General features: G+C 38.0%; 2 protein-coding genes across 4 annotated transcripts in view; both read left to right on the top strand.

The window, feature by feature from the left end:
- The window catches only part of dennd5a (DENN/MADD domain containing 5A), a 35,720-nt gene extending 29,290 nt beyond the window's left edge, over positions 1-6,430 (top strand). For both annotated transcript variants that reach the window (XM_028575238.1, XM_028575229.1), the window contains 8 exons: positions 222-343; positions 433-578; positions 1,055-1,173; positions 1,254-1,435; positions 1,651-1,733; positions 2,300-2,423; positions 3,078-3,246; positions 4,895-6,430. In XM_028575238.1, the coding sequence (XP_028431039.1) occupies positions 222-343; positions 433-578; positions 1,055-1,173; positions 1,254-1,435; positions 1,651-1,733; positions 2,300-2,423; positions 3,078-3,246; positions 4,895-5,078 (1,129 nt within the window). In that variant the 3' untranslated portion in view covers positions 5,079-6,430. The remainder of the gene's footprint in view (positions 1-221; positions 344-432; positions 579-1,054; positions 1,174-1,253; positions 1,436-1,650; positions 1,734-2,299; positions 2,424-3,077; positions 3,247-4,894) is intronic.
- Positions 6,431-7,229: 799 nt separating this feature from the next.
- sinhcafl (SIN3-HDAC complex associated factor, like) lies at positions 7,230-11,071 on the top strand. Of its 2 annotated transcripts, none has more exons than XM_028580316.1 (6): positions 7,230-7,313; positions 8,425-8,585; positions 8,740-8,839; positions 8,928-9,042; positions 9,439-9,589; positions 9,715-11,071. In XM_028580316.1, exons 2-6 carry the CDS (start codon positions 8,458-8,460, stop codon positions 9,887-9,889), a joined length of 669 nt encoding a protein of 222 aa, XP_028436117.1. In that variant the 5' UTR covers positions 7,230-7,313; positions 8,425-8,457; the 3' UTR covers positions 9,890-11,071. The 2 variants fall into 2 exon arrangements, with proteins under 2 accessions (XP_028436117.1, XP_028436107.1); XM_028580306.1 differs by having other exon boundaries at positions 9,436-9,589.
- The last annotated feature ends 2,138 nt before the right edge of the window (positions 11,072-13,209 follow it).

Genomic DNA, 13,209 nt, shown 5'->3' with positions numbered 1-13,209 from the left:
TCTTTGTGACCTTACATGCCATTTGTTCTACTTTTTTACAAAACAGTAGCTTACTTTGTTATGCAAAATTGGTTTATCATCTATCATGCTGCTGACACTGTTGAGTAATGGTTATCTGTTGGGCAACCTAACTATTTTAAAAATAATGGAAATTCTTTAATGTTGTGGGTCCAAGCATTAATACGTATTTTTACACTTTTCTCAAACAATCTTCCTTTTAGAAAACTGTACAAGCGATACGCCTTCCTCCGCTGTGATGATGAGAAGGAGCAGTTTCTCTACCACCTCCTGTCCTTTAACGCTGTGGATTACTTCTGTTTCACCAACGTCTTTACAACCATCAGTGAGTGCTATTTTGATGCCAAACAGCCCGACAACGCTGTAAATAAACTACCAGTTTTTCTTATGACATTTCTCTCCTCTGTCTCCCAGTGATCCCCTACCACGTGGTGGCTGTTCCCAGTAAGAAGCTGGGTGGCTCCATGTTCACAGCCAACCCTTGGGTGTGTGTTTCTGGTGAGCTGGCAGAGACCGGAGTCCTGCAGGTCCCCAGAAATACTCTGGAGATCACTTTTGAGGTTGGTCCTTATTCTTGGACAAATGATAACTCCACTTTATTACAACTTTGGTCTTTATTTTGTAACTGAAGTCTAAAATTCAAGAAACACGATTGGTTGAAAGATCAGACAGGTTGTAAACAAGCAAACAGTTTAGCCAGATTATTTAAAAATGAGAGGACCTGAAATGTCAATATTAATACCTTATACCACCGAAAATGTGCAGTTTACAATTGACAACTGTTTCAGTAATCTTTTTTACAGTTTGCCATTGTTTTCTCTTTCAAAGAAGTTTAGTAAACTGGTGAAAAATCTGTATGATTCGTTCCTTTTCCTGTTGGACAACAATTATAGACCAAAACTATAAAAAATAAGACCAAGTTGTAATAAAGCAGAATTATCCTTTAACAATATGAGCAAATGTCTTGTGTTTGTGAATATATTTTTTTTGCTCTGGGTGTTTGATGTCACCATCCATGTTTCTCTCTCTCTTTCAGTGCCAGAACCTGGGCAAGCTCACCACAGTGCAGATGGGTCACGATAACACGGGGCTCTATGCAAAGTGGCTTGTAGAGTGTGTTGTGGTCCGGAACGAGATCACGGGGCATACTTACAAGTAAGCGTCTCTTTTGAGAGAAATGTGCCTCCTGTAGTACGGTTCTCAAAAATAATGAAAACAATGCATTTGTTGCGTAGGTTTCCGTGTGGCCGGTGGCTGGGGAAGGGCGTGGATGACGGCAGTTTGGAGAGGATCCTGGTGGGAGAGCTGATGACCCCCAGCACAGAGAATGATGAACGGATGTGCCGCACACCCCCGATGCAGCAGTCCCCTGGGATGATGAGGAGGTTTGTTACCATCTCGCCAAGCAGCAAACCAAGTAAGTTACTCAACTTCACAACCATAAGTCATCTGTATCAGCTAAGCGTTAATATGTGTCTCCAATTTGAGATTCAACTGTTATCTTAAGCATGGGACTTGTTCTCAATACCTTCACCAGCAAAAATTCAAACACAATGACAAAATATATATATATATATATATAAATAATATTGTATTGTCTCACACAATCTTGCACTTTTTCTTCTCATCCAGAGTTAAACACAGGTCAGATCCAGGAGGGAGTGGGAGAGGCCATCAATGGGATCGTGAAGCACTTCCACAAGCCGGAGAAGGAGGTGAGAGACGGCAGTCTAGACGGGCCCCAACATGTAGTTCTATTCTAAGAAAAGCAGCTTTCTGCTCTGGTGGTCCCAAAGCCCCTCAGTAACTGTGGGCTATGTGGTGTAATTCACATTGTTAAAACATATAAAAGGAGAATGTTTGCTGTTTCTCAGAAGTTGACATTATACTTGATCATTCTTTTCTGGCCTGGAATTATTTTGTCTGTCATAAAGGCACAAATATAAATATAATCACCAACACTAATAATTATTACTTATTAAGGTACATGGGTTGATAATTATAATTCAGAGGAGATGCATATTGTAACTTAACTGTTGATTACAGGTTTTAAGAGGCATTCATTGTGTAGTCAAAGTACAAAGGATTTTTTACAGGGAAATTCCCTTCACGCTTTACACCACCTCTTTACAGTACTGACAGAACAATGTAGGGAGACTGTTATTAAAGTTGTTATTTTAATGGACATAACTCGATCTAGAAAGCGCTCCATTTAATTGTCATTTGTTAAAAAATTAAAAAAAACAGCCTTATAATCAGTTTTCCTGTTGTTTTTGCACAGAGAGGCAGTCTGACCCTTCTCCTCTGTGGGGAATACGGCCTCGTCTGGGCTCTGGAGCAAGTTTTCCAGCACGGATTTAAATCACCCCGACTCTTTAAGAATGTCTTCATCTGGGACTTCTTGGGTAAAGACTTTATATTATTACTCCCTTATGTATATTACTTGTGCCCTTAAAGTGATATTTCACACAAATACTTAAAAGGTCCCATGGCATGAAAATTTCACTTTATGAGGTTTTTTAACATTAATATGCGTTCCCCCAGCTTGCCTATGGTCCCCCAGTGGCTAGAAATGGCGATAGGTGTAAACCGAGCCCTGGGTATCCTGCTCTGCCTTTGAGAAAATGAAAGCTCAGATGGGCCGATCTGGAATCTTCTCCTTATGAGGTCATGAGGAGCAAGGTTACCTCCCCTTTCTCTGCTTTGCCTGCCCAGAGAATTTGGCCCACCCATGAGAGAGAGACATCATGGCTTTCAAACGAGCAAAGTGGCAGTTGGTCCTAGACCTAGACCTAGAAATGGCACATATTAAGGAAAGCTCATTGTGGGACTGGCTCTAGTGGCTGTAATTCTGCACCAAGGCTGAATTTCGGGAAAGAGACTTCAGATACAGTATCAGGGGACCACTAAGGTCTATATAAAAGCATCCAAAGAGCACCATGTATTGGGACCTTTAATGTTTTGCCTATCAAGTATCCCTTCAAACAGACCTTCATATTACTGTGTAATCAATTGTTAACTGATTTATATTTTATTTATCATTTTTTTTGCTTAAACAGAAAAGTCACAAGTTTATTTTGAAAGTGCGGAGCAGCGAGAGGTGACGCCAGATGAAAACTGGCAAACCAGAGTACGCCACTTCTGCCGCTTCATGCGCGCCATCAACAACACGTCCAGAAACATCGGCAAGGACGGGAAGTTCCAGATGCTCGTCTGTCTGGGTGCAAGGTAGGCAGGCAGCACTCCCTAACCTCCAGACACACATTTACATGTACTGTAGTGAACATGTTAAACACTTGTTTAAAGGGGCGCTTTTTGCTCGCAGGTTTCTCTATAGAGCTTCCCTATGGCTTTGCAATAGATATTTGGCAACACTGTGTAAAAACTTGCTCGGTCAGTCTACCGTTTCCTCTTTCTCTGTTCCTCCGACAATGCTTTCCTATCTTTCTGCTTCTTTTTTACTGGCTCAGCCATGACGATAGTGTGAAAATCTCCATCGCTACCTTGTTCTTGCTAGCCGGTTCCTGAATGGGCGTATGTGTGCAGTGCCGTGAAGTAATTTGTTACATCGCGAGACCTGATATCATGCGATACATCCTGACACTGAGGCGGCGGCTCACCAACCAAAAGTTGCAAGGGTGTTTTTTCCGCTCACAGGTGCTAGGGGGAAGCAAGACGACCACCATTCAACCCAAAAAAAAGTCATATAACCATTCCAATGACTCCGAAGCTAAAAAAACTGTATAGTTCCCCTTTAAGGATGTTCAGACTTCAGAGGGAATGCGATGAAACGTGTGTAGTATTAAAGTGGTTCCCATCCTCAACATACTTAAAGTCCCCCTCCCCTCAAAAATGTGTTTTTATGTTTATGTCACCTAAAATGTCTGGCTTTGATCATACTCACTTGTAACTGTGCAAAGAGAGGTGTTTGCACCTTCTTCTCCTGAAGGAGGAGATGTCTGCACACTTCCCTTAAATCTGAGTTTCAAACGTGTCACAGGCAAGTTTGATTAGGTACGTCACTAATCTTTAAACCAACCGTTGTTTAATATGCAAAAGCCAGCAAGGAAACCTGAATCCTCCAGCGCATAGCCGACATCGCTGTCAGCCACTGCCAGTTACAAGCTAACAAAAAAAAATAAAAGACGCTAACTCCCTAACATTTGTGGATGCTTCGCTCTGTATCTGACCCTTCATCCTGACCTGCAAGGAGTCAAGTGAAAATGATCTCTCCTTTGAGGATTCTTGAAGTATCTGATATTTTATTGGTTTCCTTTATTTCCTTCTCCCTTTTGAAGAGTGGATGTTTCTGTGCCTTGAGTGCGTAGTGATGCAGTGATTTTATTCTTTTCTCTGTACAAAATAGTAGTGTTGCAACAATTAGTATATCAATTATTCAATCGCTAATAATGAATTGCCTACATTTTGATAATAGATTGTTTATGTCATTTATCAAGAAAGAAGTGCTAAACTTTCAATCGTTTTAGCTTCTCAAATGTAAGGATTTGTTTTCTTTCTGTTTTCTATGTGTCATTGTTTTTGACTGTGGACAAAACAAGTACTTTGAAAACATCACCTTGGGCTCGGGGACATGGTGATGACATTTGATAGACAAAACATTTAATTAATTAATTGAAAGAATTTAAATTAATCAGTAATTAAAATAATTGTTAATTACAGCCCTTCACATTTTCAACAAGCCTTAGTAGAGGGAGATATTTGTATCTATAGTATAATGTGGTTTGCCTTTAAAATTAGCTTTTACGCTGCCACGGGTTTAAATTATTTTTATTGGGAAATTGCTAAATGCAGTAACTGCTATCAGTCTCTAGTGTTAAGCTGTTATGTTGACTTCACGTGTGTCTTCTTCTCTCAGGGACCATTTGCTGCATCACTGGATCGCTCTGCTTGCAGACTGTCCAATCACCGCTCAGATGTACGAAGACATCGCATTGATGAAAGACCGCTCTTTGGTAAACTCTCTGATCAGAGTACTACAGACTCTGCAGGAGTTCAACATCACCCTGGAGGCTTCACTTGTCAAAGGTGTTGGTATCTAAAACCAAACCAACTTCCCACCAGTTGTACCTGACCAGGACGCACTGGGGACCACTAAAAAGAATAACTGAACTTTTTATATGCAGGAAAAGACTTGAACAAAAGACATTTTCTGGCTTATATCAAAGCTACTGTTACATTTGCCATATATTAAGTGCAATGAGCCTTTCCAGATATGTTGTTATTTTTTTGCTCAATGATGTTGCCATTAGATGTTAAAAATATGTTTTCTATTATGAACCATAATTTTCACATTATTGATGATGACCTACTTGTGCTATAATGTTTTATTGAAACTAAATATTTTCATTGTTATCATGAACTGCTGACAATGGTTATATTTAAGGGAAAGCGAGGATCAAAACTGTTAATATATTTTCAGAGAAAAACAGTATTATTTTACTAAATCAGTCAAGTTGCTTGCTCTGTTGTCAACTCAGATTCCAATGTCATTACGCAGAGCTTAAAGCAAATGATGTAGAAGTATGCTTCATAAGTATGTATATGACAGGAGGTTTGTAGTGTGGAAAAAGTCTCACCTACATAGAAATAAAACGGCTGTTAGATTTGGGCCTTTCACTGAGAAATGTACTAGTGTGCAGGTCTTTTACATGGAATACCTTAAGCAGAGAAAATGATCATTTTTGCATGATAATAAGACAGTGTGGCTTAACCCTGTTTCTAGTGATGGACAGTATATTCAGTTGGATAAAGGAAAATACCCCATCTTTAGCTTGTGTTCCAGATACAAGTCCTCTAAGAAATGCTTGACCCAGCTTTCTGTGTAAAGTAGATCACAATGGAAGGCTTCATGTAAATACCTACAGCCAGCCCTTTTTTCTATCATCATCCCAGCCCTTACACTACATCTGCCCTCTTCTCTGAATAAAAACAGTGTGATGACCTGTGTAGACTTCTCGTGATAAAGGATGATCTCCTGCTTCCCATGTGAGAAGCAAAAAGGACAGCTCTTTCCCACTCCTGATTTTGTCATCATGGTTTCTTGCTATGCAATATCCACAACAGAAAATTCAACCCCTCTACAAACTCCATACCGGGGTGTCTTGAGGTGTAACCGGGCCCTCCTCAGTTACATACTTTGAACTTTACTGTGCAGAACAAGAGATTTAATATGTGAAGGACTTCTTTTCTGTGCCAACAACGTCTGGAATGACTGTTGTACTCGTCTGTGTAATACCCACACATGAGCATCTTGGGAGATATATATTTTTGTTTTCCAATACTGTTGTACATTTGTTGACATAGCTGTGTAATGTAGTGTTTACTAAGTGAGCAACAGTGTACAGTGTAAAAATATATTAAGAATAAAGCATCTGTAATGCGTTAACCTGGATTTAATTGTATTACAGTCAACCAATTTTTTTTTTATTAATAGAGGTATATTATTTGCTATATGTGCTTTCCAGCTGAGAAAATGTAGTCAAAAAAGCCACTGGTTTCAGCAATTAAATGCAGATAGTTGCTGTCTTCAGTGATAGTTAACTGAATACCTATTGGCTTACAACGTTGCGGAGATAGGTCTGGCAATGCTAGACTAGACAAAACAAGAAATTGGGCTTTGGGAAATTGTGATTTAAAAAAAAACAAAAATCCTAAACTAAATTATTCATTTAATGATGATAATAATATGCAGATGAATCGATAATGAAAATAATTGTCAGTTGAAGCCCTAAGTCAAATTTATATTTTGGACAACTTTTGCTTTACTTATACAAAATATATACAAAATATCCCATAATATTATAAAACTGAAACTGACTTTTGTGTCAAATAAATCAGTTGAAAAGAAACACAACAGTGATTTATTTGTTATATTATCTGCTATCTGAATCAATGTACTTCCTCAGCTGAGAAAATGTAAACAAACTTGTTCGCGCCATGTCAAATAGCTGTTTTTCTTTAAAGCATTAAGCCAGGTGGTTTATGGGATTTTGAGTTTAAAAGAAGGCCGTCAACTGTGACGGCAAAGTGAATTCCCGCTAGTTCACTACGCCTCCCATCATTCATGTCTTGTGAAGAGTACGCGAGGATAGCAGCGATTGGTTGAATCCAGGTTCAAACTCAACGGCTGCACTCCTTATATGGTCATTGTACGCTCAGCCCTTTCATTCCGGCTTTTTATGCTAATGATATTCTAATGACAGCTGTATGCAGTAGTAGTAAGAGCATGCGCAGTGTGAGAAAGGAATACGGTGAAGATTCAAAGTTTTTGTTCAGTAAGTGCACTGTTATTTCTCTTGTACAGAAATTACATTTGTTGAATTTGACTGTTTTGTTGTGTGTGAAGAGACTGATTGTAATGGTGTAGTTGTAACCTGACGTGTTCGCTTCCAGTTGTTGCAAGCTAACGTTAAATGTGCAAAGACTAACCGACTCGACAATGGGATAACGTGGAAGTGAACGAGAGCGTGGCGTGGTAATGGTAGCAAAGTCGGCTAGCTAGCATGCTAACAGCTAACAACAATGAACCGTATTTGGCGCTCTAGCGGGCAAAAGTTTGAATTTAAAGGGAAGGATGGGTTCATCGCAACTTTTTGTATTTTATCAGAATATTAACAACATACATGAATTGCACAAGGTTGATGATGGTGTGTTATTTAGACAGGCGTGTTAACGTTACACATAATTCAGCGAATAGCCCGGGTAGCTTTTTGTTTCTTCACTTCAGAAAGCGCTGCCGCCCGCTTTTTGTTTCGAGTTTTTCGCTGCAAACAAATTCACGGCTAAACAATGTCTAACATCAACTATTGTCATTCTCTTTGTGCTAGGAAATTAGCAAAATTACAAACGTATTGACCAATTTTCAGAACGATAGTAAAACGCTGTGTTGTGCGCGGTCTAAGGTTTCTGTGATTCACCTAACGTTAACGTAGCCAATGCTGTGTGGATTCGGAGTGTTTGAAAGTTTATGAGCCCGCATCATCAGTTGATCCAGCATCAAATGTCACATAACCGGTCATTATGTTTTGTGTATTTAACACAACCAATAACACCAGGTTATAACGTTAGTGTAATGTCAGTTTTTGTTTGTTTTGGTGTTCGCGTAACTTGGCTTTTAAATTCCTTAAGATGCCTGGATGCTGTTGCTTTAGCTAAAGTTAGTTATACTTTTTCAATTGATGGTGCACTAGCTATATATGTAATGTACTGCTACCTTGAATGAATTTCATACAGGATATGTTAAAATAATGTTTTAAGAGTGGCTTGGTTATAACTGTGTGCGTGTAGGGACCGCCCCCTTTTCGGCAGTAGAATGCACAACGGTCTGCAGACATCTACGGTGCTTATTGTCGGGACAATTACCGATCTTTGTTTTACGTTTTTCAGATCTTTGCCATAACCCCTACCAACAAACAGATTATGTTTGGCTTTCACAAGTCAAAGATCTACCGGAGTAACGACGGCTGTTGCATCTGCAAGACCAAGTCATCCAGTTCACGCTTCACAGACAGCAGTCGATATGAAGAGACATTCGGGCTCTGTTTTGGGTAAAAATTCATTTATTTATATTGTGCGTTTGTAATGTGTTAATCTGTGTGTTTTTGTGTGTGTGTGTGTGTGTGTGTGTGTGTGTGTGTCTATAAATAAAAGGTCAAATGAATGCATTAGTGTGTTAAACTTTCATTTCATTCATTTTGTAAGGCTGTCAGAAGATCGTGTTGGAGACATTTGCAATGCCTGTGTGTTACTGGTGAAGAGGTGGAAGAAGCTACCTAATGGCTCCAAGAAGAACTGGAACCACGTAAGTGCTTACAGTAGTGGGAATCATATTTGTCCAATTGTCTGTTATGGCTTTAAACTGACTTGATGTTTTGCCTGACCTGACTTAGGTGGTGGATGCCAGAGCTGGTCCAGGCTTCAAGATGACAAAGCCCAAGAAGATCAAGAACAGTGATGGGAAGAAGAAAAGCAAGCTAAAGAAGCTTCACAAGTTAAAGAGACAAAGTAAGTAGTTTAAATATGTTGGGGAGAGATTTGTCTTGTATTATCAATAGATTTGGAACTATTCAGACAAGGAATATTTGTTGACTTAAAGTAAAGGTGTAATGCTCAAAAAGTGCCTAATATCACGGTCAATTTCACTCTGTCAGTCTTGGGTTTGGTGTGGTTTTCTTCTCAGCCTGATTTAAAAATGACTTTTAGCAGCATCTTGTGGCTAAATTGCTAATTGCTAGGGGTGTTTTCACTATTTTCTTTCTAGAAAACAATCAATAAGCATAATTGGTAGTTGTCGCCCTAGTTAGAATCAAGACTGTTGGCCGACTACTTTCATTCTGTTTTGTATTTAGCAAAAGCTAAACATTTCCCAAAAATATTTTTTTTAATTTTTTTTGCAAGCAGACTCCGATGCCCACAGCACGACCTCCAGTGTATCTCCTGCACAGTCCCCCAGTTACAGCAACCTTTCAGATGATGGCTCAGACATAGAGTCCAAACAAAGACGCCCGACTCCCTCCATCTTCTCTTTCCTGGACCGTTTGTACTGGAAAAGGTAAGGCTTCATTGAACAGCTTTGTGTTTGACAACGCAACAGGAAAAATGTATTAGGCAGTTTTGTGTCTTTTTAATATGACGAATAACACTACAGATCGTCTTTCATCTGCCCCCCCCCTTTAGGCAAAAGGTGTGCTGTGGGATTGTCTATAAGGGGCGGTTTGGAGAGGTGATTATTGATCCTCGACTCTTCAAGCCCTGCTGCAGTTCCAAAAAACTGGCGTCCACACAAGTGGCCGCACACCTTCCAGACACACTTCCTCCACAACTCCCAGAAGACATGAAAGAAACCTGGTGATTGCTTTTGTTTAATCCCCCTGTAGGGTTATCCATGGCATCCACCTGGATTTGTCTCCAGTGGCAGACCTCTCATTTCCACTCACCCAATTAGATCAGTTAGTTAGTTCTTAACTATGTAATGTTCCTTTTTTATATGGGTATTTTTTAACTTTTGTATAGAGTTGATTTTTCTTTTTTTTTATAGAAAGCAAAAAGGAAAAAAAAAAACGTATTATGGGCATTAGTGTTATTTATAGGTTACGGAAGCAAATTTTGTCAAGGCTCCAGTTCTGATTTGGAATTGTTTTTGTTTATTTTGTATCAAGTGATCAACGTTGTAAATATTTTGTCACCTTTTCATACATATCAAGACTGTTCTATATTTTTTTTTTTTCATAATTTCTAATTTTAAATGTGCATATGAAAGTCACCAGCTATTCGAATACCAGCTTTTTTTGTTTGTTGGAGTGGCTCTTCAACATTGCAGCAATGTTTTGTCTTATCTGTTAGTTTCGTATGTGCGAATGCGTGAGTTTGTAGGATTTGTTGTACACAAATGGCTGTTGGTCACCCCAGGGATCATGGTCACCCCAGGGATCATTAGTACAACTGTTCTCAATGAATTTAATAAGCTTTTAATGTGTATAGATAAGAATGCTTAAGCATGCTACAAGTTTAAAACACTCCATTTAGATTTTCCCATCAGTTGGTGCACATTGACTTGGATAGATGTGGTTAGACCATGCATGCAGGACATTCCTCTGCCTTTTGGAATGACAAAAGTGATTTTATTTATTTCTTTTGTACAGCCGCTAATGAATTTACAATGCATGTTGTAAAGCAAATAGATTTTGTAAATACACAATGTTTTGGCTCTTGGTACATCAAACCTTTTTTAAATTACAGGAAAAGCGAACCACTACTTCTGTAAACATGTTTTTGTGTGTGAAAGGTGCTAAAAACGTACTTTTACACTAATCCAGTTGAAAGGTATTATCAGATTTTTATCACATTTTCACATCTCATTTTCTCAGGCATATTTCTGTAAAGGTGTGCAAAGCTGTAGCTTGTGCTCTGCGGAAATATGTGTAAACTGCAGGGAACGGTAAATGGTTAATTGCAGCAACAGTGAGCTGCAATATTCCTTATTTGTTTGATTGCTAATTGCATTTAAGGGTCAGAAACAGAACCTACAGACTTAAACACAATTTTGCTGACTTTTAGAGAAAATGTTTTTATGATTTATCTTCTACAATTGTTTTTCAAACTAGAAAACATTTTTGTGAGAAAATGTTTTAACAGTTTTGATGGATTGATTTATCTTTCAAAAGCAATTTGCAATTCAAATTTTTTCAAAACTATTGCAGACATATTTTTTGAATGTAAAGTAAAATAATGCTCAGATTGCACAGTTTTAGCCATGGTGCATACTGTCTCTCAAATTAATACTGTAATGACTGTTTTTTTTTGCATTATTGTAATCAATCTCGAACTTCAAGAAATGACAGGCAATGCTCTGTGAAGTTGCTTAATATATAAACATTTCTGCGGCAGGGTAGTTAAATGCTGAACATGTTTTATGATTTTTATTAAAAGGAGGAATGATGCTCCCTTTTAAGCTGGGAAATAAGCTTGTTTTTGTCCTTAGGGAGTTGCCATATCGTTTTTGCGAGGTACATTTTGGGATGTGAGATGTGCCTTAATGAATTACCTGACCTTGTCATTATGATTCTCATGTAATTTATATTTATTTATTGCAAAACCTTTTTCTTTTAAACTGACATTTTGATAATTGGTGTAGAGCCTTTCAGAAAGTCTTTTTAATTTTGTGCACTTCCTTCGAACATGCAATGTAGATGTCTTTTTAATACTTTTTTTTGTTTACTGTACCACAAAGTAGATTTGTATTGTAATAAAAAAACGAAAGAAAAATTTTGCTTGTGATATTTATGTGCACCTGTAGGTGGTGAACAAGAGCTACATAGAAGACGTTTTTAATGGACATTGAACACTGGAAGAGTTTATACTAAGTTCTGTGACTCAGTTAGGTACTCGTTTTTATTGCTGCTGCAATCGTACATTTTACATAATTTATAGATAGCATTTTCAAAGTTGAAACCTATTTTATACAGTCTAAGGTTGGAACCGCATAATCAAAATACAGTATGTGACAAATTACGATTAAAACACGTCACATCACAGTGTAAAACCCTAAAGCCTGGTTATTGATCACTGCCCCTCTTCACGTGTTTTGGAGAGAGATTATTATGCCTTAAACATTATCTCTAAATTTGAATGTAGTAATAATAAACCTTGGAGTTACATGACAAATCTTATAATTGTAAATTGGTAAAGTTCACATTAATAAAGCAAGATTATCTAAGTCTTTCCCAAATCTTAACAATTTTCTGGTTTAATTTAATTTGTAAATCGATACATTAGCGACATTGTGACAAACAAAACAAGTGAACGTCATATTTCAAATAATTATTTCAAATAATTAATTATCAAATAATTATTTTCTCTAGCCCCTAAAGAAGTTATATTGACTTATTTATTAGATACCTACCTTATGTTTTATATTTAACTTACTTGTTCATATATCATTTGATTTATATTTATTTACATACTGGAACATCTTTTTACCATGTTTAATAAAGTTAAAAACAATAAAAATAAAAAAAAACTACTGAAATTCATTAAAACTTCAACACTACGCAGCGCCGCGGTGGAGGAGGGTCTGGCAAAGCGAGAAGACCATTGTAACGTTAGCCTAGCGGGGTTTTTCACGTTAGCTGCCGTTTTCTTTGTGGCTAACGAAATTATCACGGAAGCTTCCTCCCTCGCTGTCAGGGGCCGTTTTAGACATAGACATAATATGTTTTTAGACAGTCTGATTAGAACCGATATGTATCACAGATGATATCCGATGTGTGTTGCCTAGCAACCACGTTGTTTGGCTAACGGTAACGTAACGTTAGCTACTCTTCAATGACTCCTTAGCATGGATGTATTATTAAAGGTCCTCTATACTACTGTGCTCCTTATAATACATCCATGCTTTACCTTACGTATACTAGGAGCTATTACGTAGCCTAGCTGACTTAGCTAAACAACCGTCATAGACGAAAATCCATAAAAATCGCTTATGTGTATTCGATCTTTCTATCACATAACTTTGACGTGGTCGACGTTACAGACGCCAAAGGCCGAGTTTACAAGAGGTGAGACTTTAAAAGAACTCAATGGAGTCAGGTTTACCAAATGATTTCCGGTCATAGATTTCAAAATAAAAACCTATGTAGTGCACAGACGTTTGTAACGTTTTACGCAAAGTCT

Source organism: Perca flavescens, chromosome 1, assembly GCF_004354835.1.
Source record: "Perca flavescens isolate YP-PL-M2 chromosome 1, PFLA_1.0, whole genome shotgun sequence".
Lineage (NCBI taxonomy): Eukaryota > Metazoa > Chordata > Actinopteri > Perciformes > Percidae > Perca > Perca flavescens.
The sequence above is the reverse complement of the archived record's forward strand: the minus strand, read 5'-3'. Positions and strand labels throughout refer to the sequence as shown.